We start from the raw sequence: 25,349 nt of genomic DNA, 5'->3' as shown, positions 1-25,349 counted from the left end.
TGTGATTTCATTGATGTTTTGACAGGGGAATTTCTTTGATAAGCTTTTAGTGGCTTCTAACCTCTCTAGCACTTTTCTTTTTTTAATCTTGTAAATGTTATACTGTCTGTTTTTAACATTATGTGCAAATAAACTAATCTAAACTAAAACTAAACATTATTCATCCCGTTATGCCTTGCCACGCATGTTTCCTCCTCCTGCAGCTGCCACGGTGTTGGCCTTTTCTGTAATGTTGCTTTTCTCCTCTTCATATTTTCGTAGAATTAATCTCTGATCCTCCCGAGAAATACTGTTTTTCCTCACATATGGCGCTCTGTGAGGACGCTCGGTGACGCTCAGTGACGCTGCGCTTCTCTCATGATTGTGATTGGTCCGCTGTGTGCGCGTTCACGGCTCTTGATAAAGCAACCCTGGGTTGAGTTACCGAGTTGATATCCAGCGTCGTGATACCGATTATCCTGATTGCCATTGTTAGGGTTAGTCAACCCAGGATAGGTCTGGGTAACCCAGGAAAGGTTGATCTCGCTTCGTGATACAGGCCCCTGGTGTGTGTGTTTGACTGAAACAAACAAACAAACAAATAAACAAAAACAATCCTAAATGTCAGGAGGGATACCTGACTGGCACCCCTTAAAAACCAATCTCTCAAGTCAAACTGTCACAGCGTGTGTGCGCACTGTTAAACCTGCGCTCCTGCTGTGGCAGGGTTTGCCAGCAGGGTTATAAGGTATTCCGTGAACCTTTGTCATCTAGAACAAGAACCATACCAAAATGTTAATCATTTAATAACCTAGTTTGTTTAGATTCATTTAACGCAGTTTACCTACTTACTGTACCAAGGAGATGACTTCGGCTCTGCAGTGCACCCTCTCGTAGCTGTGCCCCCACGCTACTGTTATAAAATATAAATGAGTCGTGCCTACCCCCCAGCCACTTGGCTACCACGTTTAGTAGTGATAGCCTGGCATCACAAATTATCTGTACGTTAATAGAGTGGTAATTTTTGCGATTGATGAATGCGTAATCATTCATGGATGGTGGCTTCAGATGCACATGAGTACAATCAATCGCTCCAATTACATTTGGAAACCCAGCAATCTCATAAAATTGCCTTTTAATCACAGATTGCTGGGCATCATTGTACGGGAACCGAATGTAATTTCGGGAGAGGGACTTGATTGCTGCCAACATTGCTGGCATCGTCCTGCTGATAGTTGGCTGGGAGACCCCAGCCCTGTCCCCGATCTCGCGCTGAAAGGTCCCGGTGGCCAAAAACCCCAGCGTGGCGAGCACCTGCACCGGCACAGGTAAGGCATTTGACCCTCTGGTTTCCTTCTTTAAGTGGGCTTCTAAATTGTGGCATAAATCAATGATCACATGACTTGGGACCTGAAAGCGACTAATAAGCCAATCATCACTGTCCATGAGGAGATCCCCGCGGTCCCTGAAAACTCGCTCACGTCTCACACGCGCGTACTGCTGTTCTAACACAAGCAAATCTGCCATTGTCGAGATCTGATAACTGTCAAAGCTCTTCTTTAAATAGGGGAGTGGATAAAAACCTAACCAACCACAGTGCACATATCGATCATCTTACCAGATGCTTTTGATTGCTTGAAATTGTGTCACACCCAGGCTTTGATCGAAAACACCAAAAACAAACAATTAGAGAATTTTGCCATTAAGTTCTTTTACAAACACAGATTTCTGTTTGTATATGTCAAATTTTAGAGTATAATAATGTATAGGCCCATGGCTGGATTGGGGAAATAATTCAGGCTGGGAAATATAGCACGAAATATAGCCCAAGTCAGCCCACTTTTAAAGTCAGATCAGAAATTTAATTTCCTGCATTCTGGTTTATTTTAGTGCATGTGAATCACAAACCAATGAGCAAATAACTGCTTAGTAAACTGTACTGTTATGAACCTGTCATTAGGGAGGGAAATTACACAAGGACAAAGATTTAGCCTAGCCAATATTTATTCAATAATAATACAGAAAATGCAATGTGGGCTTTTGTTCATCAGTGGTGTGAGCAGGGGGTTTGAATGAAGTGTATGTGAGATGAGATGCAAAAAAATACTGGAGAAAAAGAAGAATACAGTGGCTTAGCTGAAAATACTGCTGCAGGAGTCAAGAGGGATGGACAGCTGTTTGGTGAAGGTGGGCTAGACAGACCCTCACTGCCCGAAGGTAACTCTGGAACACACAACATAGTTACAGAGACATTAGTGCACTCCAGCAACTACCTCTGCTGTTGGTAAAATAATACTTGTCATTTTACAAACAGAACATTTTGGCAAAAATATATATAACATCACTTAATGGATCTGATCACATCATGGTATTTCTCTCTGCAGAACACTCAGTCATTTTCTGGTCAACTTCAGGCTTGTTCAGTATGCTCTTTTAGCATATTACAGTGTGCTCAGGATTTCCTGGGGAAAGAAAATTTGTGCCTCATACTCACCCACTCACACCTCCCTCCCCCTTCCCCCTCCGCTTGGACTCCCTGTAGGGAATGTTGGGCCTCTTCTCCACCAGAGCAATGATCACCCTACCCAGAGTCAGCAGGGACTGGAAGAAAAACAGAACAAAAGGACAGTTAAAAAAAACAAACACTTTAAGTCTCTATTGTCACATTGCTCTATACACAGAGTGAAATTCACCTTCAACATGCAGTACAAATATAAAGGGAAATAGTATATACCAGGGGTGCCCAACCTTTTTTGAACCAAGATCTACTTTTCAAGAAGCCAGCCTGCCGAGATCTACCAGTCCAGTTCCAACTTTCATTTGTTATGTTTTATAATAACTTTCTTTTAACAAGAATAATTTCAAATGTGTCATTTAAAGTGTAGTGTCTCTTTTTTATCATCTAGTGGTCTTTCTCTTAGTTGTTTGTCTCTGTTATAGTGAATTGTTTGTCACCCTGACCTGAACTATCTCTGTTGCTCACCTCTGGTGTCATTTCTGCTCTCCTCTGTTGTCTGTCTGTTTCTCTCTTCTGTGGTCTGTTGCTCTCTTGTCTGTCTGTCTACTCTCCTCTGTTGTCTGTCCATTTCTCTCTGTTGTTTATCTGTTGCTCTCCTCTGTTGTCTGTCTGTTGCTCTCCTCTGTTGTCTGTTTCTCTCCTCTGTTGTCTGTTTCTCTTCTCTGTTGTCTGTCAGTTTGTCTCTTCTGTTGTCTGTCTGCTGGTCTCAGCTGTTGTGTATTTCTTTGCTCTGTTGTCTGTCTGTTTCTCTCATCTGTTGTCTTTCTCTCATTTGTCTGTTTCTCTCATCTGTTGTCCGTTTCTCTCATCTTTTGTCTGTTTCTCTCATCTGTTGTCTGTTTCTCTCCTCTCTTGTCTGCTGCTCTCCTCTCTTGTCTTTCTGTTGCTCTCCTCAATTTGACAACGATTATTAATTATTATTAATATGGTCAGTAGAAAAACTGCTGTGTGTGTGTGTGTGTGTGTGTGTGTGTGTGTGTGTGTGTGTGTGTGTGTGTGTGTGTATCTGGCCATGTTTTCAGATTCTCCTATCTTCAGTATGTCAGTAGGCGGTGTAGTGATTCACTGAACTCGGCCACCTTGTTAATAATCCTCTCTCGGTCCAGTCCCATCAAGATCTCCCTCTCCGTTGACATCAAAAGGAAAGCTTCAAGTTTATCCTGGGTGAGAGAGGTTCTTAACCGGTTCTTGACAAACTTGAGGGTAGAGAAGGTCCTCTCGCAGGCCACTTGTGAAACAGACAGGATGAGTAGGAACTCATAGCCCAGGCCAATAACATGGTAGGCATCTGTCAGAAGATTGTACTGTGACAAGAGCAAATGGCAACATATTACACAGTTTTTACATGTTGCACAATGTCTGCTCATCAGCTCCATGCTTTCCTCCAGATGAGATTCTTCCCCTGATATGTCACTGGCTCCCCTGTTTCTTGTGTTGTACCCATCCAAAGGGGACATTTTCAGTCTCTCCCACTGTGTTGCCAGGTTTGTCAGCTCTGCGTGCAAGTTCTTCAATGTAGCACGCTCATCAAACTTTTTTTCCTCACTCGCTTCTCTGGGAGAGCAGTTTGCACTTCAGCATCACAGTCCTGCTCCTTCAGATTGTTGTTAGTCCACTCAACAAAAGTGTCTGCTGCCCTCTTCACACCATCAAAGTCTCTGGCACACTTTCTCAGGTTGTCTTCGGTTGCCATCACCAGTCGCTGCGCTGTTAAGATATCCATGCCACTTGTTTGCAAGTACTTGGAGAGTGGGGAAATGTGCTCAAAGATCCTGAGAAACACCTGTGTGGTCAGTACGGTTTCATACCTCAGGAGGGCTTCCAGGTACCCTCTGGCTTTGACTCGCGTAGCAGGTTTCATTGTCTCATCCTCCTCAATCCTCATTATGGTGATCACCACATCTGTATAGAGTGCATGGCTGGGCTTTCCAAAGCCTCCAAACACTTTGGTCAAGGCATGATCCTTAGCCCACCAACGAGTTTCTCCAATTAAACCCAGCCATCTGTGCAGCGTATCCCCACTGGTTCCCTCCCAGACCTGCATGCACTTGTACGACACCAGATTCAGCACATGAGAGTAACATCAAGTGTGAACTTGGTCAGGAGCCTCTGCTGATAGCAATGCTATGAACCCCTTATACTGTCCCTGCATGTTAGCAGCTCCATCTGTCGAGTTCCCTACACAGTTCTTGATGTTAATGCCCACCTTCTCCAGGGTCTGTTTAAGGAGCTCCACAAAATGCTGTCCTGTTGATGACTCACAATCAATGACACAGAAAAGTCTTTCATGGACAACATTGGTGACATAGTGCAGGACTACAGCGCACTGGTCTTTGGATGTTAAATCCTGTGTGGTGTCTATTTGGACTGAAAACATCCCTGCCTCCTGAACTTCAGTAGCAATCACATTTTGAATTAAGACCTTGATGACATCGATTATCTTGTTGACAGTAGTTTTGGACAACAAAGTAACGAGGGACCCTCTTCCTGTACCTTTCCTCTCATGCTGTCTCTTGCTCTTCTTGATGCAGTCTTTCACATGCTCTTGGAGGCAGACATCATATTGGCTGAGCAACAATATCATTTCCAGGAAAGTGCCATGTTCTAAGCTTGGGTCGTCAAGGCTATATGCAGCTTAATTTATGCTAGGCTGACCATACGTCCTCTTTTGCCCGGACATGTCCACTTTTCATGTCCCGTCCGGGGCGTCCGGGGGTTTTTTATAAACTGATGATAATGTCCGGTTTTCCATGTGTTTGTGTGTGGAGTGCGGCAGGGGCCGCATATTTCTGTCCGAACCCGAACCGAGCCCGACATTATTTAATGACCAAAGCACTGAGTTTGTGTCACACAGTTGTTACGGTTACAGGCTATTTAACAGGCCGGGCGTGCTCAGCGGAGAGAGAGACCTCCGTGTTTGAGACGGGAGCGGGAGGCGGGAGGTCCGACGGTTCCAGCGAGAGGAGAGGGAGAAATAAAACAAAATAAGATAAAATAGGAAAAACCTGTCTCCCTCTTTTATTTTATTTTCAGCGTTTAATCAAGGCGGAGGCGGGCGGCTGGAGGTCCGAGACTTCCAGCGAGGAGAGAGGTAGAAACCAACAGCCAATGTGTGTCTGTGTGTGTTATGTTCAGGTGTTGTCACGTAAATAACAAAATCCTATTGTCTGTCCTGTTTATTGCTTGGAGACTATTTATTTTTACACTACATTTTCACTGAAAGCTGACCGAATCCGACCCGAGCCCGAATACAATTTATAGCTACATTTTTGACCAAACCCGGCCCGACCTGTCGGGTACCGTCGGGCTCGGATCGCCACACTCTAGTGTGTGTATGTGTCCCCTATTGGGGCCTATCTGAATTTCTGTCTTTGAGAGATATTATTTTGTAATATAACTGAATTTTCTATCCATACATATAAATTTTAAATATATTAAAATGATAAGGCATCTTTGATTAAGCTGCAGGTATCATTTAAGTAGGCTATGTCGTGGCCAGCCGAATGTCCTCTTTTTTGGAAATCAAAATATGGTCACCCTAATTTATGCGTTCTCCCCTGTAGCTAAGGCCACACTTTCCAATGAGTCTAAGTATACCAATAATACGCTCCATAACTTGCCTCTTCTTCCTGACCTGCTCATGATGCGCTGAGACTTGCTTTTCATTCAGGAGGCTACTGATGTCTGATTTTTTAGCTCTGAGGAAATAGGCTTCTAAACTAGCTCTATAGCCCTTGCTTTGCTCATGCTCCTGTATTCTTGGATGGACATGTTTCCATGTCTGCATGCCTCCTCTAGTGAATGCACTGTCACTGTCAGACTTTCCAAATGCAAGACACACTGAGGGGTTTGTTGTGGGTGGTAGTTGAAAAATAATTCCAAGTCTTTGGGTAGAGCGCGGGAAAAATAATCATATGGCTGTGCTCTGCTTTGACTGTCACTTTCCCTTGTCATCTTTGCGTTCTCCTGGCTATGACTGTCACTCTCCTCTGTTGTCATCTCTCTTTCCAAAGGCTCCTGCCTAACTACGCTTGCGCTGCTACTCTCTCCATCTATTAAAGAACAAGAGCAAGAGCACAATACCCTATTTAGTTCACTGATGTGACACCTGTTTTCCATGATTAAATGAACAAATTTCTCATATAAATGTAAAATAAATGTCTTGTACCTGCAGACTGCTCTGAACTAGTGGGATTTTCTTGTTTATCCCCTGTTGTGGCCGTGGCTCGAACACTCTCTCTACCTTCAATATAAAAGGCAAGAGCATTTGTCAACAAAAATATAGTTGACCACTCTTTCTCCATCTATTCAACGAACAGAGCAATATCCTATTATCACTACCCATCAAATGTTTACTACACCTGACTAAAAGCAGTTTCATGATTATTAAAATTACCCTAAAATGTTTCTAGTGTAAAATAAATGTATTGTACCTGCAGACTGCTGCTCTTTCTCTTGCTCTTCATCCCTCGCTACTGTTATGGCAGTGGCGTTACAACTCTTTCCACCTTCAATAAAAAGCAAGAGCACAAGATTTTCTTTTTTTAACAAAAATACAGTTAACCACTCTTTCTCCATCTATTCAACGAACGGAGCAATATCCTATCTAGTTTACTGATTAACACTACCCATCAGATGTTTACTACACCTGACTAAACCAGTTCCATGATTATAAAAATTACCCTAAAATGTTTCTAGTGTAAAATAAATGTATTGTACCTGCAGACTGCTGCTCTTCCTCTTGCTCTTCATCCCTCGCTACTGTTGTGGCAGTGGCGCTACAACTCTTTCCACCTTCAATAAGTAAAAAGAAAGAGCACAAGATTTAAATTAGTACTGTACAGTTAACCTAGCCTGGTGAGACCATCCTGATTTCGCAGACTCATATTGGGTCTGGCAAAGCCAGGCTACAGCTTACCACTCTCTCTCCACTAGGGCTATCAGTGTCAACTGTGCTCAGAAATGATACTAGAGTTTTTCTCTTTAAAATTGTCCAAAAATTGAATATTTGATGATTGATAGTCCTAATATCTTCCATAGAAACTGCCATGCTGTCAGAACTGGTCAGTACAGGTACTTCCACAAGAGGGCGCTTCCCCCCAATTGTGTAGGGAGCTAGACAAGCTACAACTTGAGAATCATCAAATTGGGCCGAGTTATACATGTGTTTAAAGTTAAGATAATTACAAACCCCAAATAGACCAAATGCAGTCCACTTTGAGCTTTTTGACAGTGGATGATCAGGGGATGTAGTGGAGAGGGTAACTAACCTGGTCCCTTGTTGGTAAACATTTGATCTATCCTGCCGCATTTGGCAGCATCTCCAAGTAGGGCCTTCCTTTTTTTCTCTCTCTCCCGCTCTGCTCCACCCTTGCTCTTTCTGTCCAACTTCTATAACTGACAGCAATAGGGATGACAAAATAACGTTAGTAAGCCTTGACGATGATATTGAGCGAGACAGTCGGAAGAAAGAAAAGTTATGGTGCTAACATAGGTTGGCTACTATGGCTAGTATGCACTGTACAGTAGCCTCCTTCAACTGGCTGGCTTCTTTCAGCTCTTTCAGCTTATAACTTGCTAACTTGGGCTAGCTCGTTCTCCCGGTCGCGAAACTAGCTATATTAATTCACCATTTGACATATCCATCCATACCTTAGCTGTAACCCTTGTGCTATTAGTTAGCTGGTTCTATGACACAGCAATGATCATTTTTGCATATTTATACACCTATAATGGACAAAAACAGTAGGCTAATGTTAACTTACTTAAATCAACTGTGTGAAGGTTTCTTCAGGAGACAGTACATCCAGTGACAAATTTGCTGGCCTTTGGGTAAAGCTAGGTTGAGCCAAACTGGTAGAGAAAAAAACTGCGTCACTCAGGTGGAGAGGCAACTATTCTCCAGACGTGCAATTGAACAAGGACCAATCAGAAGCAAGATAACTAGATAGTGACTAGAGAGCTCAAGATTGCGCAATCTTAGATTGATACTGATAATTCTACTAATAAGGAAAATAAAATACAATAATATGGGGCCTTGGCTTTGGCAAAATAAATTATGACTCATTGGGGCCTTTGTACAGTTACACTAAACTCGCCTCGTTACCGAAACATGCCTCCACAACATTGTGACTGACAAGCCGGCTTCTCTCAGCTCGCCTTGCGTCGTGGTGAGACGTGACACTTTCGCCGCCCGCTTTAGCTGCTTGAAGTGGGCGGGGCAGCCACCCAGCGTAAGCACCGGCTGATAGGCCGTTTAAATGGTGTGCAGTGCAGACTCCTTAACTAAGCGCGTTGCTGGCGTGTGCCGGTGTAGTAATGGTGCAAACCCATAACACTGCCGAATATTTGCCGCATTCAGGATTATAATTCGTAAAATGTTGGGACTTTTTTGGGGTGGTGGTGGTGGGGTCTTACAGTAGTCAAACCGTGGTCAATTTTTTATAATGTTTTTATTTTTTTATTTCTCCCTCTACAGCCTGCAGGCCATTTAGCAGGCCAGGCCAGGCCAGTCCACCGGGAAAACTCTCGGTTCTCCCGATGCGCAGTCCGGCCCTGTATAGGCCGATCTATTAAATGTATAATTGTCATTACAAAAAATCTGTATCAGTAAGAACGTAGGCTATTTTATTTTATTTTATTTTATTTTATTTTGTTTTATTCGTTTTGGGAATCCTTTTTTAATATGTACTGAATATGTGGCTGCTTAGGCTTAGATGACAAGTTTGAGGTTTGTTTAATAATTATTTTCAGACTCAGCCAGATTTTGCTGTACTGCACCGCAAATCCACACTGACTCAAACTTGCGTACACAAGCTGAGACCTGATGTGAGATTTGATCGTAGCGTCTGCTCACGTCCAAATTGATAAATGCCAAGCCTTGCGTGGAAATGGTCGTGCCCACAGTTTTCTGCCGTGTGTTCGTTTGATAAATGAGGGCCAATGTGTGGGATAGAGCTATCCATGGCTTCAAGCGTTTTTCATTTGACCCGTCTCAGGAGATATTAGTGAAATTCGCAGATAATGAGGGGTGAGCTGAGTATGGACTGGACACTGATGGTCCCAAGCGTGAGTTCCTGACCCTCCTAATGAACTGCCTGAGAATGCGAAGAATCTTTGATGGCCCAGAGGACAGGACATTTCTCAAAGGGCAAAACATGGCAGCCTGGAAAGACAGACATTTATATGGTGAATCCTTTTAGTAAACTCAATCAAAAATCATATAAATAGCCATCATCACTAAATAAAGAGAAAGCTTACATTAGAGGAATATGACATTGTGTGTGTTTAATTTATGCTACTCTTCCGTACATGGATATTTACCCTGTCTTTTGTTTTACTCTGTTCTCTCCCTCCTCATCACCTTTCCACCATCCTCTTATTCAAAATCCTGTCGCTGATCAATAAAGTATCAAATCATATGTGGAAACAAGGTCGAAAATAAACTAACATTAAATGCAATCGGAAAGTAACATTAGTTACAGTAACGTTAGCTAACATTACCACTACGGATACACTACTCTTGTAGAACTCAAAGTCTCTAGCATGCTAACGTCAGCTATCTAAATCAGCTGCACTTTCATAATACAGTAAAAGATGAGGGCTACATGTGAAAAAAAATAAAGAACGAAAAAGAAAACAGAATACGTACGTTTTTATGTAGCTTCTCCAGACTAAAACTTTCCTCCAACCATAACTTTCTTCTTCTCATTCACTCATCTGCTCCATATGTTGATGTAGTGTTATCAGTTGTGTTGTGGTACATTTCTGCCACCTATTGGTCAGATACTACAAGTGTCCTGTAATAGGGATTTTGTTTAAATAAAGTTGCTACGAGGAAAACACTAGACGTGTTGTCGGGCTCTCATTCTTTTCCCTCCATCACGACATAACATGGTGTCAGAAGACTTTGCAAGGACTGTGAAAGAGTCATCTGAGAGGGTTTTTCACAGAGGACAAAGAGAACCTGCAAGTTCTTTTTTTTTTTTTGTGTTGCAGCCGTGCTTCTTGCTAAGCGGAGTTAAGCTAATGCTAACGAGCGGACGAGCTAACCTACCCGGCACGGCAGGTGAAGGAAAAAAAAGTCAAATTGAGCGGCCATGGATAATTTTCAAGTACCACCACCACCCAGCTTCAATTTCACAAAGCCAGAGGAGTGGCCCAAGTGGATAAAAAGATTCGAGAGGTTCCGGATAGCTTCTGGTCTGGAATTACAGGCAGAGGAAAACCAGGTAAACACTCTAATCTATACGATGGGAGAGGAAGCTGAGGACGTGATAACTTCACTTCACTTGACAGCGGAGGAGATGAGTGAGTACAGCACAGTCAAAGCTAAGCTGGAAGGACATTTTGTAGTTCGCAGAAATATCATTTTTGAGCGAGCCAAGTTCAATCAGAGACAACAAGAAGCAGGAGAGTCTGTGGATAGTTTCATCACAGCGCTTTATTGTCTGTCTGAACATTGTGGCTATGGAGAACTACACAGCGAGATGATACGTGACAGGTTAGTTGTGGGCTTGAGAGACAAAAGACTGTCTGAGCAACTTCAAATGGACCCTGAGCTAACACTGGAGAAAGCTGTCACTCGTGTCCGCCAAAGTGAACAAGTGAAAAAGCAGCAGGACATGCTAGTGAGCAACTTCAAAACAATGGCTACAGCAGCTAATATGGACAGTGTTAGAGTGCAGCAGCGAATGGTCAACAAAGGCAAAGTTAGGCAGCAGAGCAAAATGCCCTTTAAGAGACAAAACAAGCACCCTAAGTCACAGCCATATAGTGACACACACTGCAACAGGTGTGGTAGAGCAACATCTCATAGCAAACAGCAGTGTCCAGCCAAAGATGTGTTTTGCAACAAATGTAACAAAAAGGGGCACTATGCAAAAGTGTGCAGATCTGGGACTGTTGGAGAGCTCCATGCTTCCTGTGAAGATGCCACAGAGGAGGACATTGCCTTTTTGGGCTCAGTGGGCACAGGTGGAGGCGACAAAAGCTGGCTAACAAAAGTGAAGATAAACGGCCACGAATCCGTGTTCAGAATAGATACAGATGCTGATGTAACAGCCTTACCTGATTCTGAATACCAAGCTTATGGACAGTTTCCTGAACTAAAGAAATCAGATAAAACTCCGCCTGCAGGTGAGAGGAAAATTCACAGCTACACTGAGAACACACAGCAAGAGCACAGTATAAGATGTGTATGTAGTCTCAGGTCTGAAGTCAGGTCTTTTGGGGGGCACAGCAAGTGTAGCACTCGGACCGGTAGCCAGAGTGCATGCCATATCCCTGGACTCCACTGCATCAGTTAAAGAGCAGTATCCCAAGCTTTTTGAAGGGCTTGGCAAAATGGAGGGGGAATATAAGACTGAACTCAAGCCAGATGCAAAACCATTTTCCCTGCCCACTCCGAGAAGAATCCCTCTACCTCTCTTGCCCAAAGTGAAGCAGGAACTGGCTCGTATGGAAGACCTGGGTGTAATCTCAAAGGTTGACCAACCCACAGACTGGTGCGCTGGAATGGTCCCTGTACCCAAACCAAATAACACAGAAGTGCGCATATGTGTCGACCTAACAAAACTGAATGACTCAGTCAAGAGAGAGAGGCACATGCTCCTCTCAGTCGAGCATACACTTGGACAACTAGAGGGCGCTAAGGTATTTTCAAAGCTCGACGCCAACTCTGGATTTTGGCAAATCTCCCTATCCAAGGAATCTGCGCTCCTAACGACATTTATCACGCCATTCAGCAGATACTGTTTTAACCGCCTGTGTTTTGGCATATCATCTGCACCAGAGCATTCCAGAGGAGAATATCTCAGATCCTGGAGGGCTTAGAGGGAGTAGTATGCCAAATGGATGACGTGCTGGTTTACGCAGAGTCACAGGCCCTTCACGACACATGCCTGCATGCAGTTCTCAAGAGACTCGAGGAAGCAGGAGTCACACTGAAAAGTGAGAAGTGTGAATTCTCAAAAGACTGTGTCAAGTTCCTGGGGCAGATCATAGATCAGTCTGGAGTCAGAGCAGATCCCGATAAACTGGAGGCTGTCACCGGCATGAAAGAGCCAGCTGATGTGAGCAGAGTCAGACGGTTCCTGGGGATGGTAACTCACCTTCCACATCTGGCAGAAAAAACACAGCCTCTCAGAGGAGGACACTGCCTTGAGAGCAAAGAACATATTCACATGGGGAGATAAATAACAACAAGCATTTGACAGTATCAGAAAGGATCTGAGCACGCCACCTGGACTGGTGCTCTATAGCGCCAAAGCCCACACAGTGGTTTCAGCCGACGCGTCCTCTTACGGACTTGGAGCAGCGTTACTTCAGAGGCAAGAAGACATCCAACTCAAACCAGTAGCGTATGCCTCCAGAGCACTCACCAACACAGAGCAAAGATACGCTCAAATTGAAAAAGAGGCGTTGGCCATCACATGGGCATGTGAGCGTTTTTCTGACTTTCTGGTGGGAATTACTTTCCATGTCAAGACTGACCACAAACCTCTTGTCCCACTACTGGGCTCAAAGAACTTGGACGAGTTACCTCCTCGTATTCAAAGACTGAGAATGAGGTTGATGAGGTTTGCTTACTCCATCTCCCATGTAGCAGGTAAAAACATTGCCACTGCTGATGTCTTGTCGAGAGCACCTGTGGGGGTCAAAGGTGACACAGGGCAGGAGAGGGAGGTCAACCTGTATGTGAACATGGTCATGTCAAGCCTGCCAGCGACAGATAAGAGACTGCAGGAAATCAGGGAGCACCAGGACAAGGATGAAATACTGCAGCAAGTGAAAAAGTACTGCACTGAGGGGTGGCCACATAGATACAACCATAGACAGAGCATTTCTATCTTTCCTACAGTTTGCTGGTGAACTAACTGTGGAAAATGGACTACTGCTGAAGGGTAGTAGACTGGTTATACCGAAGTCACTACAAACTGAGATGGTACAGAAACTGCATGTTGGGACACCAGGGCATAACGAAGTGCCGAGAAAGAGCCAAACTCTCGGTCTGGTGGCCAGGATTGAGCATGCAGCTTCAGAGGTTGGTTGAGAACTGTGACACCTGTGCAAAGGAGAGAGTCAACTTCAAAGGGACGCTACTGCCGACTGAGTTTCCAGACAGGCCATGGGCTATGGTTGGTGCGGATCTGTTTGAGTGGAACAGCCACCAGTATTTGGTAGTAGTAGACTACTTCTCCCGCTTCATGGAGATTGCTAAACTCACCTCAACTACAGCGGCAGCAGTGACTGAACACTTTAAATCCATCTTTGCCAGGCATGGCATTCCATCTGAAGTCAGAACTGATAATGGGCCACAGTTCTCTGCAGATTGTTTCAGACAGTTTGCTGCAACGTGGGGATTCACTCACACCACATCCAGTCCCCACTTCCCCCAAAGTAATGGAGAGGCGGAGCATGCAGTAAGGACAGTAAAAAGCCTCCTGCAGAAAGGAAAAGATCCGTACTTGGCTCTGATGGCTTACTGAGCCACACCCCTGGCCAACGGGCACAGTCCCACAGAACTGCTGATGGGCAGACGCATAAGAACTACTGTTCCTGTTGTACCATCTTCCCTCGATCCAGGTTGGCCTGACATCTCTAAACTAAAGGAGGAGGAACAAAACAGCAGACAGAGACAGTGGAAAAACTTCAACAGAAGGCACAGAGCTCATGACCTGCCAGGACTGAAACTGGGTGATCATGTTTGGATCACTGACACCAGAGGAAAGGGGGCAGTGATGGCAAATGCAGACACACCGAGGTCTTACATTGTTGAGACACCCAGGGGAAACCTGTGTCGAAATCGCAGCCACCTTTACCCCTTTTCCACCAAAGCAGTTCCAGTGCTGGTTCTGGGCCAGTGCTTAATTTGGAACTGGTTTTCCTGTTTCGACCGACAAAAGAACTGGCTCTGGGTCAGAAAAACTGGTTCCAGTGGCACCAGTTCTTTGCTGGACTAGAAGAAAGAACCAATACGTCACGGGGAAGGGGGCGGGGTTATTGAGCCGCTCAGCCGCTGCAATGACTGCTGGAGGCGATGGTGGACGAAAGCGTAACGCTTCCGCAAACGGACCCTGGTAAGTTTGTTTTCGAACATTTTCGCCTTGCACATAGTTATTTAGTGTTACCAGTTTCTTCATTTAACAGCTGTGTCCCAGTTTAGGCCTGCGTCCCTCAGAGGATGCGGCGCTAAATTGGGACACAGCTATTGTTTGTGATGTCTGCTTGGGTTAATGTTAACTGATCAACAGGTTAGCCTTGCTAACATTAGCTAACGTTAGCAAGTTACTTAGCCATGGGCTCAACTACCAGCCCCCCTCTGAGTTGGCTAAACATTGTATAATGTGTAGTGGACGAGTCACTGTTTAAAGCGCTGTTTTTCATGTGGTCTACAGAGTTATCTGTCATCGAACAAGACGATGCTAACTACGAGCTAACGTCGCTACTCCAATGCAGCTCGCCAACACCATCCAGCAGCTGAGGTCAAAGCAACACAGCAAGGACCTGAATGATGCCCTGCTGCAGAAGCTGGAGACTGACACCAATGTGTTTCTTCATGGGAAGTTTTAGTTTTGCACATTCAATGCACACTTGTCACTTTTATCAATAGCTTGTTTTTTGTATTTAAATAAATTCCCTTCTAAAGAGACATGTCTGCTTCTGTATGTTTTCACTTAATAATGTACAATTTAACTGTGTAATAAGTTCAAGTAAAGCTAGTAAAAACAAGTCAAGACCTCAACAGGTTACCCATTTATGAAGATGCTTTTCAAAGATGTCTTCAGTCACTGTGTTTATAAAGAAATGAGAACATGACAGCCATAATCATTTCTATGAATTTATTGAACTGAAGGATGAAACAATATTGGTGACATGAAGTAGTCCAGCAAAACAGGTAAAAGGAGTCAGGTAAGCAGCAACAAAACAGCAAAAACAATGGAGAGTAGCAGCCATAACATGTGCAGCATACACAACCAGAACTAAATATAACAAACATTTGAATGGCAGGTTTTTAGGAGGCACCTCCACCGTCCTTTCAATCTCCCCAAAGCCATTTCCACAACCGACCGTGCACTGCTTAATCTGATAATCTGTAGCTATAGGTGTGTTGTTCAGGGGTCAATCTACCAGTGTCCGCAAAGTGCTTCATGAGCCAGCTCTGCATGGAGTAGGACAAAAATGTATAGGTAAATAAGCATGTTGAGTGGAGAGTGATCAATACTAAAATCAATAGCTAAGCATCCTCTTTTGTCCAGCTGAAACTACAATAAAGCCTCAGTTGTCTAAATAAGTACACAACACATAACGTTACACATTTGCATTGTGAATTAGCTGTGCTCTGCCAGCTAACGTTAGCTTACAACAAAGGCTAACATAACAATATCACGTCCAGTGTTAGTAAGAGACAAACCATGTTAGGTTATTACCTGTCTTCTGGAACGTAATTGCCATCCATACAAATCTTGTCGAGCAGAAACAAATACGACGTATCTGCCGTGTTTGGATGCCGATGAGGCCTCGTAGCGCCAGGAGTAAGCACAAGTATGTGGTCCGCCGTTGTTGTTGTTGTTGTTGTTGTTGTTCAACGTAACTGACGTATACAGTGACGCAATGACGTGGCACCCTAACCACCTCGAGCTGTGGAAAAGCAAATTGGTTCTCAGCTGGTTCGCAAGTTGAACCAACTGAGAACCAGCACCAGCACTGGCCCCGAACCAGCACTGGAACTGCTTTGGTGGAAAGGGGGTACTTGTCACCACACAAAAGCCTGCAGCGACACCAAGTGACCCACCAGACACAACTCATCCAGACACCACAGTTGGTCATCATCCAGCTGAGCAGAGTCTCTCTCGGCCACAGAGTCCTCAAGCTGAGAGACGCTACCCAGTAAGAGTGAGAAACCCTCCAAGGTACCTGAAGAACTTTGATGTGAGACTCTAGTTAGCTGAACATAGTTAATAAAAAGCTGAGTTAGAATATGGTGTTCAGCGGAAAAAAAAAAGAGGTGAGAAACAATGTTTCTGTTGAAATATGTTTATTTAAGTTAAAACAAGGTAATAGCACAAAAGTACTACTATTAAAGACTGAGAGTCTAACAAAGGAATTGATAAGTGTTAAGTGAAGTGAATACATTCCCAAAGATAGTTATTTGACTGTACAGTACAGTACAGTGCGCAGAAAGGGGATGTAGTGTTATCAGTTGTGTTGTGGTACGTTTCTGCCACCTATTGGTCAGATACTAGAAGTGTCCTGTAATAGGGATTTTGTTTAAATAAAGTTGCTACGAGGAAAACACAAGACGTGTTGTCGGGCTCTCATTCTTTTCCCTCCGTCACGACATAACAGTTGATACGTCCGTTGTCTGTCTCTCGGGTGGAGGCTCAGCATTGGAGCACTTCCATTGTAGGAGTGGATATGCAGCATTTTCCCTTTGCAATTGTTTTTGTATATGCAGCGCAATTCTGTATTTGCAGCACGTTTCTGTATATGCAGCGCCTGTCTATATATGCAGTGTGTTTGTCCTTACCATTTATACTGTAGTGTATTATCATTTACTCTGAAGGTTTGGAACAGATGACCAGTAAGGGGTCCAGGGTCAGAAACATACAGCGCCTTGCAAAAGTATTCACCCCCCTAGGAATTTTTCACGTTTTAAAACCTCACAACCTGGAATTACAATGTATTGTTTGAGCATTTGCATCATTTCATGTACAGAACATGCCAACAACTTTGAAAATTTTTTTTTATTGTGAAGCAAACAACAAAAAGGCCCAAAAACAAAGAACTTCAGTGTGCATAATTATTCACCCCCCTGAAGTCAGTACTTTGTAGAGCCACCTTTTGCAGCAATTACAGCTGCAAGTCTCTTTTCATAAGTCTCTATGAGCTTGCCACATCTTGCAACTGGGATTTTTGCCCATTCTTCATGGCAAAACTTGTCCAGCTCCCCCAAATTGGATGGTTTCCGCTTGTGAACGGCAGTCTTCAAGTCAAACCAGAGATTTTCAATTGGATTGAGGTCCGGGCTTTGACTAGGCCATTCTAACACATTTAACTTCTTCTCCTTAAACCATTCAAGCGTAGCTTTAGCAGTATGCTTCGGGTCATTGTCCTGCTGGAAGGTGAACCTCCGTCCCAGTCGCAAATCACAGGCAGACTGAAACAGGTTTTGCTCCAGAATGTCCCTGTATTTAGCACCATCCATCTTTCCCTCTATGCGGACCAGTTTCCCAGTCCCTGCTGCTGCAAAACATCCCCACAGCATGATGCTGCCACCACCATGTTTCACTGTGGGGACGGTGTTCTTGGGGTGATGGGATGTGTTGGGTTGCCGCCAGACATAGCATTTCCCTTTGTGGCCAAAAAGTTCAATTTTAGTCTCATCTGACCAGATCACCTTCCGCCATACATTTAGGGGGTCGGCCACATGCTTTTTGGCAAACTCAAAACGTGCTTTCTTGTTTTTAACACTAAGTAAAGGCTTTTTTCTGGCCACTCTTCCATAAAGCCCAGCTCTATGGAGTGTACGGCTTATTGTGGTTCTATGGACAGACACACCAGTGTTTGCTGTGGAACTCTGCAGCTCCTTCAGGGTTACCTTTGGTCTCTCTGTTGCCTCTCTAATCAATGCCCTCTTTGCCCGGTCTGTGAGTTTTGGTGGTCGGCCCTGTCTTGGCAGGTTTGTTGTGGTCCCGTGTTGTTTCCATTTGGTGATTATGGATTTGATGGTGCTCCGGGGGATCATCAAAGATGTAGATATTTTTTTATAACCCAGTCCTGACTTGTATCTCTCTATAACTTTGTCCCTGACTTGTTTGGAGAGCTCCTTGGTCTTCATGATGTGATGCTTCTTGCTAAGTGGAGTTGCAGCCCATTGGGGCCTCTCAGAAAAGGTGTGTTTATACTGACACATCATGTGACACTTAGATTGAACACAGGTGGACTTCATTTAACTAATTCTGTGACTTGTGAAGGTAATAGATTGCACCAGCGCTTTTTAAGGGGCTTCATAGCAAAGGGGGTGAATACATATGCACATGCCAATTTTCACTTTTTTATTTCTTTAAATTATTCTTTTATATATATATTTCTCATTTCACTTCACCAACTTAGATAACTTTGTGCAGATCCATCACATGAAATTTTCAGATGAAAAACATTTAAATTACAGGTTGGAATCTAACAAAATAGTTAAAAAGCAAAGGGGGGTGAATACTTTTGCAAGGCGCTGTATATGGTCAGGGTCAAAGAAGATATTTATGGCCCAGGGTCAAGGTTTGGTGAAATCCAACAAGAATGACTCTCTGTTGTCTGTTTGACTTTGTCTCACATTTCACAAATACCACCAGGTCTATATAAGCAGGGTTATTTGGAGCTGTTTTTCAGAGCAGTTCACATTGGCTTCGAACCCTCTCCAAGCATTCTAGATGCTTGATAGATGCTGTACTTCTTGTAATAAACCTTTTCTTTATGCAAGCAAGACGGTGTATCTGTAGTCTTCTTCATCACCTTCACATCATCGCTATTTAATAAACAACAATACAAAAATAGTTTGACATTCAACACTCCCAAATAGCCCAAATGGAGTGATCCTTTGTTTCATAACCATATTTTCAGGCACAACTGCGAATAACCGAATAACCAAATTAACCGTGAAACTGACAGTCGAATCAGGCAACTCAGATCAAATGGTCAAATAGTTAATTATTTAGGGTCACATCTACAAAACACTAGGGTGTAAATCACCAGTTTCATCACAATACGATATTATATTGATTCTTTGGACAACGTTACGTTATTTGCTGATTTTGCAAGTCTGCCGCGATACGATTTCGATTCAATGAAGTCAGGGGCCTGTGATCAATATGAGATATTATCTGCCCAATTAACACTATCAGTTACAGGAGAACCTGCCAACCTTTTTTTTTTTTTTTTTTTTTTTTACTTTTGGCTATAAAAAGATAGAAACAACACATAAATAATGTAAGTAATGTAACCTTAGGTAATGTAATGTAATGTAATGTAGTGTACTTGGAAATATCCCTTCTATTTCTCCTCTTCTATTCAGACAACTGTGGTGCAGTGTGTTGACTGGTTGTCAGCTTGTTTTCTGGAGCTGGAGTTCAGTCCTCCACTCTGCCTTTTTTGTATACGTATAATATGTGTATGTTTTTCATGTACATGTGCTGGCTGTAAAAACAAATGTCATGTGTGATTTTGTTTATTTGATGATGATGATGATGATGATGAATGGGTCACAAGCAAAAAAAGTTGGAAACCACTGACTTTATAACTTCATCCTTGTCTGGCTTTAGATGCTAGAGTGCAGACTTACATGTTTCTGTCTGTCAGGTCCTCAAAGTTGTACCCGCGAATGCGTTGGTGGGTGTCGGATGCAAGGACTGTCCGGCCGTCACTCAGACACCACAGGCACTGCACCCGAACTCCTTCCCATGAGTCCAGCAGGTTTCCATCTAAGTCCTGGGAGTCAGGAGGAAACATAATGCATTCAGGAGCACCATAAAAACCAGACTGCTACTATGAAATCCCAGATCACTCCATATTTGATTGTGGTCAATATTTTCTTTTATTAATTTGAAGACACTCACTTTATCAGTATTTGAAAACTGAAAACTAAAGACATTATAAGGTCCAACATTCTGTAGGTGGTTGATGAGGTCAAAGTACTGTACATTGAATAGGGTTGTACCAATACAAGTATTGGTACTGAACCGTCTGGAACGTGGCTTTTGGCTCAGTACAAATTACAAACTGAAAGATAAGTTGAACTATCCTATTATATTTGGAAAATCGACTATACAGCTTAAAGTGTGTTTAATATAATGTTCTCAGTGCCACTGTGCCCGACAAGGCAGCCCACAGGGCAGAACAGGCAACATGCTGTCTGTCCTTCCCACCCCCAAACCAGAACATTCTACTCCACTGAGGCACACTGGGAGGCAGCTATGATAAGATAGCTTGTTGCAAGAATCTTAGTAACACCATTACCAGACCAGTAGGGGAGTAGTGGATAAAAACACAACAATGTCACATCTGCTACACAAAAGCAGGTTACATCAGTGGAGATACTTAAAACATGTAAACTAATTTTTGCCCCAAATTATACCCCAGTTTGTCAATCTGTGCAACTAGACAAAAACAAGGGGCAAAACTAACACTACAAGCTAATGTTATCCCTGCAGCATAGGCAACCATTCCTAACTGATTCAAACAGAGCAAAAGAAGTCACTGTGGGGACTGGTAAAGTTACATTTAGAGCTGCAGATATGAGACCCAACTCTGTAGAGGAAAAGACAGGCTTTATGAACCGGCTATGTGTATTTGAGCCCCGTTACAATATTTCTTTTTGAGCCCACTTCAGCCAGAATGTAATTCCTGCTTTGTACAAAAAAGCCCAAATTATGTTAGTTTTTTGATCAGTCTTTCATTTTAGAAATATAAACTGCTTCTTTGTGTTTTTTTATAACTACAATACAACTTTAACATTTTAAAAGGAGCTGGTTTTGTTTTATATGCTGCTTGGAAGACACCCTACAGAATGGGTCACACAGGTTTAGCTCCATCATTGTTCAAAGTCAGAAAATATCAGACTTTATGGTGTTTGTTTTAATAAATTAAACATTTTAAAAATCAAGGAAATTTCTATTTTTTTGCTGTATCGGAAACGCACCAAACCATGACACCCCTGTGTCGTACTGAACCATATCATGAATGTTTTGACCCATACACCCTAACCAACGTCTGAACATTCACAAGTTTCTGTAGACGTAACAAAATGGCAGATAGTAATCCAGCCATCCACATTATACCCTCTCCCTCTAAGCCATTAGAATCATTTGAAAGATGCTAAAACCTCATACCATTTTACTCCCTTTGAGAGGGGCTTTGAGGGAAAAAGGTGTCTGTGTTCTCTGTCCTAGACTTCCAGAAACACACAACTATTTCACATCTACATGTCAAACACTACATAACTTTGTCAGGACAGCCACAGATTATGGTTACATCTACAATAACCTTTGATTAGTCACTTGAGTAGAATTTTTATTAAATCAATATCTCAGGCCTTTCATTACCCTGAAAATGATAAGCTCTTTAGGGATACAACAATTTCCTTCATTATCAATTGATCTAACATATTTTCTCATCATTTGGTCTACAAAACATCAGAAAATACAAAAACAGTAGTCCAAAACACAAAGATATCCATTTAACTATGATAGATCAGATGAAATAAAATAAGATAAACATGATTTAACCTGAGGGAAATGCTGATGTGCAGCAGTTGCAGTACAGAAGACAACGTGCAAACATACAAAATATTAACAGTAAAGATTATCAATAAGGTGTAAAAACAAAATTTAAGTTTTAAGTTTAAGTTTATTTCCTTTATTAATCCCCCTGAGGAGAAATTCAATGTTTTCACTCTTGCTTGCTGCCATGGCATAGACATGGCTTCACCAGGACATTCCTGTGAAGTGACAAAAATCGGTGCCTGGAATTGGGCCTGACGGCTCCCGACCCTGTCCTCCTTGTTTCTTCTAAAATGTCTTCTGTTGTCAATTCAGTATCTTAGGTTCGGCTGGCAGGTACTTAGAAAAAGCACTGGAGATAGGCAGCAATTACACACAGGTCCGAAAGACACACACATGCACAAACAGGACCTATACATGCACAAATTGGAGAGATGTCAGAGTGAGGGGGCTGCCCTTGGTGAGGCGCCCATGCAAGACATGTAAACAAGTTATAGGGTAATTATCTTAAATAATGGTATGGTGCAAGTTCAAATATAAAATCACGTAGGAAAGAAGCAAGCACTCTCAAAATAAATCCACTCAACAGGTGCACGGCCAAAAGCAGCAGAAAAAAAGAAAAGAAGCCAGCACTCACAAATGTCCTTTTGGTAAATTTAATAAACCAACTTGGGTGGCGTTACCAGAAACACAGACGTTTCGACAGAAAGTCTTCTTCAGTGTGTCACACTGAAGAAGACTTTCTGTCTTTCTGTCGAAACGTCTGGCGTCTTTTCTTTTTTTCTTTCTTTCTTTCTTTTTTTCTGCAAGTTCAAATATACACATGCCAAAACGTACACAGTTAACAGTAGGGATCACAAATAAACAGGTCAATGGTAAGACACAAATCCAAAACACAGCAGAGACGAGCAGAGTTGGAGCTGGAGGATGAGGTAGATGAGATGTAAAATTTGATTGCCATAGGAAGAAAAGATTTCCTGTGACTTTGTGTGGTGTCATTGTGGTGGTAGCAGTGTGATACCAAGGGTGCTGCACTGTGTTTGACCAGCACGTCGCGGAGAGGGTGAGAGTTATGTCCAGAATGCTCCTCATTTTGCTCAGCATTCTTATCTCTGACACCACCAAAGAATCAAGTTCCATCTCCTGGAGTCACGTGATGCGGTGAAGAAAATGGCTGCTTAAATGAGCCCTCCGTCGTGGCATCTTATACATTTATCAATAAGTCACTTAAATAGTAGGCATCTTTTACCCAAAATGTGTCCAGACTGCAGATAAAGCACCTGGGAAACAACGATAAGCAGGCTGAAAAACTCCGGGCGACAGAACCCTGAAAACACCACTGGCATGCCAGCAGCAATGCTAATTCACCAGTGTCTCAGGAAGATGACTGTGACCGTGCGTCAGGTAACGTCGCAGAAGATATTGCAAACATTTTCTCTGTCCTGAAACAAATATCGGGCGAGCTCCAGAGCTTAGGAGAAATACGCAAAGCCACTTCATCGATGGAGGAGAAACTGACAACTCTCATGACACGGATTAGTGAAGTGGAGGGGAGACTCTGCTTTTTGGAGGAGTCCGACAACCAGATCAAGGCTAACCCCCCAGCTACTAAAGCCAAAGTGGTGGTTCTCTGTGAGAAGCTGGATGACATAGAAGACCGGATCAGGCGCAATAATTTGTGCTTTGTCGGCTTTCCCGAGGGCTGCGAGTCAAGTGACCCAGTCATGTTTTTGGAGAATGTTTTACCCGAAATGCTGGATATACCCACACCATCGAAGGGATGGTTTATTGAATGTGCTCACAGACTTGGTCCCCGAATCTTGGAGGACAAACGCAACGGCTGGACACTGATTGCGAGATTCATACGGTCAGAGGACAGAGACCGTATTTTACGCTCATCCCAGGGAAAAGAAGAACTCAGATGGAACGGAAAACGAATCATGGTTTTTCCTGATTTCTCCAGGGGCACCGTGGCCAAGCGAGACGCATTCAGGGAGTGTAAGAAAGTCCTGCACCAACGTGGAGTGAAGTTTGCTCTTCAGTATCCAGCCACGCTCCGTGTCGACGCAAAAGAGGGACCCCGCCGCTTCTACAACCCCAAGGCAGCCATGAACTTCATTAGAGGTGAATTGTCCGAATCGACCAGAGCCACAGAGTAACCGATCCTGCACACCAGCTTCCTCTCGGTTTCGCTCTCTCCACTTTTTCCTTCCTACACCCCTCTGCTCAGCAATATGGGAATTAACGTATCCGTTTTCTCTTTTTTCTCTTCCACCTACCTGCAGGGTAAGCTGTGTGCCCATGTAAGGACGGATCGACCTGCAGTGAGCAACTTTTGTTGAGGGGTGAAAATGACTTTAATTATTATTTTCTCTAAACAGTGGCCTCACCAGTTAGCATAATGCATATTTAAGCATTCACTAGACACCATATTGTATCTTAAACGAATGGCAACTTGTGCTGACCACATTTAAGATGCTTACATGCTGTTGTATTAGTTCTTTGGTAGGATGCTACTGATGGACTTGGTTTTGTCAGAGTTGCTTTACTGACAGTTACGGACTGTTGAAGGTTTATAGTGCACAGTGTTCAGAATCTGCGCAGTTTATACATGGTTATGTACCTCAGTTTAATATGTGTTTATTACTATTATTTCAATTTGTTTTTTGATTTTCTTTTTTGTATGTTCATGACGGTATCACTTGCATCACATGCGAAAATACGACATGTAAGAGACAGTAGTAGTCGGGGCGCCGGTGGCTTAGTGGTAGAGCAGGCGCCCCATGTATAAGGCTGTTGCCGCAGCGGCCCGGGTTTGACTCCAGCCTGTGGCCCTTTGTTGCGTGTCACTCCCTCTCTCTCTCCCCCTTTCACACTTGTCTGTCCTATCCATTAAAGGCTTAAAAAAAAAAAAAAAAAAAAAAAAAGGAGAGACAGTAGTAGTGCGTATGCGTCCGCGTGTGCAGCCTGTTGCAGTCGCTCCTGCTTGTTTTCTCAGTTTTCCTACTTTTTTGCTTTATTAAGTTACGTATTATATTACGTACGTATATATATTTGATTGAGAGACTTGTGCTCTGTTTCCTCACTCTGGAATTACTTCTTTCATTCGGACCCGGCATCATTGCGCAACAACTTCATGGCCACATTGTTTACGCCAGAGATCAGCTGATCGCGCTGAGGCCAGCCGGCTTGGTGGCCGGAACATCAGAGATCCCAGCTGAAATGTGGAGGAAAACACACAGAGGATGCAGGGGAGGAAGTAAACAGCGGAGGAAAAAAGCAGGGTTGAGACAACGGAGGCTTATGGAGAAGAGGAAATATAAGCCCTGTCTCCCCTCTCTCATCATGGGCAACGTGAGGTCGCTGGCAAATAAGATGGACGAGCTAACAGCGGTCGCCAGGAGTCAGAAGGAGTACCGGGAATGTAGTCTGATGTGCTTCACTTAGACATGGCTTCACCAGGACATTCCTGTGAAGTGACAAAAATCGGTGCCTGGAATTGGGCCTGACGGCTCCCGACCCTGTCCTCCTTGTTTCTTCTAAAATGTCTTCTGTTGTCAATTCAGTATCTTAGGTTC

At 43.4% G+C, this 25,349-nt stretch overlaps 1 protein-coding gene across 9 annotated transcripts in view; it reads right to left on the bottom strand.

Moving 5' to 3' along the window:
• The window catches only part of wdr26a (WD repeat domain 26a), a 175,178-nt gene that overhangs the window by 31,064 nt on the left and 118,765 nt on the right, over positions 1 to 25,349 (bottom strand). For 2 of the 9 annotated variants that reach the window (XM_050045794.1, XM_050045796.1), the window contains one exon: positions 19,836 to 19,981. In XM_050045794.1, coding sequence (XP_049901751.1) covers positions 19,836 to 19,981 — 146 coding nt within the window. Of the gene's footprint in view, positions 1 to 1,964; positions 2,203 to 2,473; positions 2,581 to 6,665; positions 6,741 to 6,930; positions 7,006 to 7,216; positions 7,296 to 7,767; positions 7,895 to 7,919; positions 8,351 to 19,835; positions 19,982 to 25,349 lie in introns of those variants that run through there. The other 7 variants (XR_007570049.1, XR_007570051.1, XR_007570048.1 and 4 more) reach the window with 7 other exon arrangements.

The sequence above is a fragment of the Epinephelus moara genome, chromosome 6 (assembly GCF_006386435.1).
Source record: "Epinephelus moara isolate mb chromosome 6, YSFRI_EMoa_1.0, whole genome shotgun sequence".
Taxonomy (NCBI): Eukaryota; Metazoa; Chordata; class Actinopteri; order Perciformes; family Serranidae; genus Epinephelus; species Epinephelus moara.
Note: the sequence above shows the minus strand (reverse complement) of the source record. Positions and strands in the feature narration are given on the sequence as shown.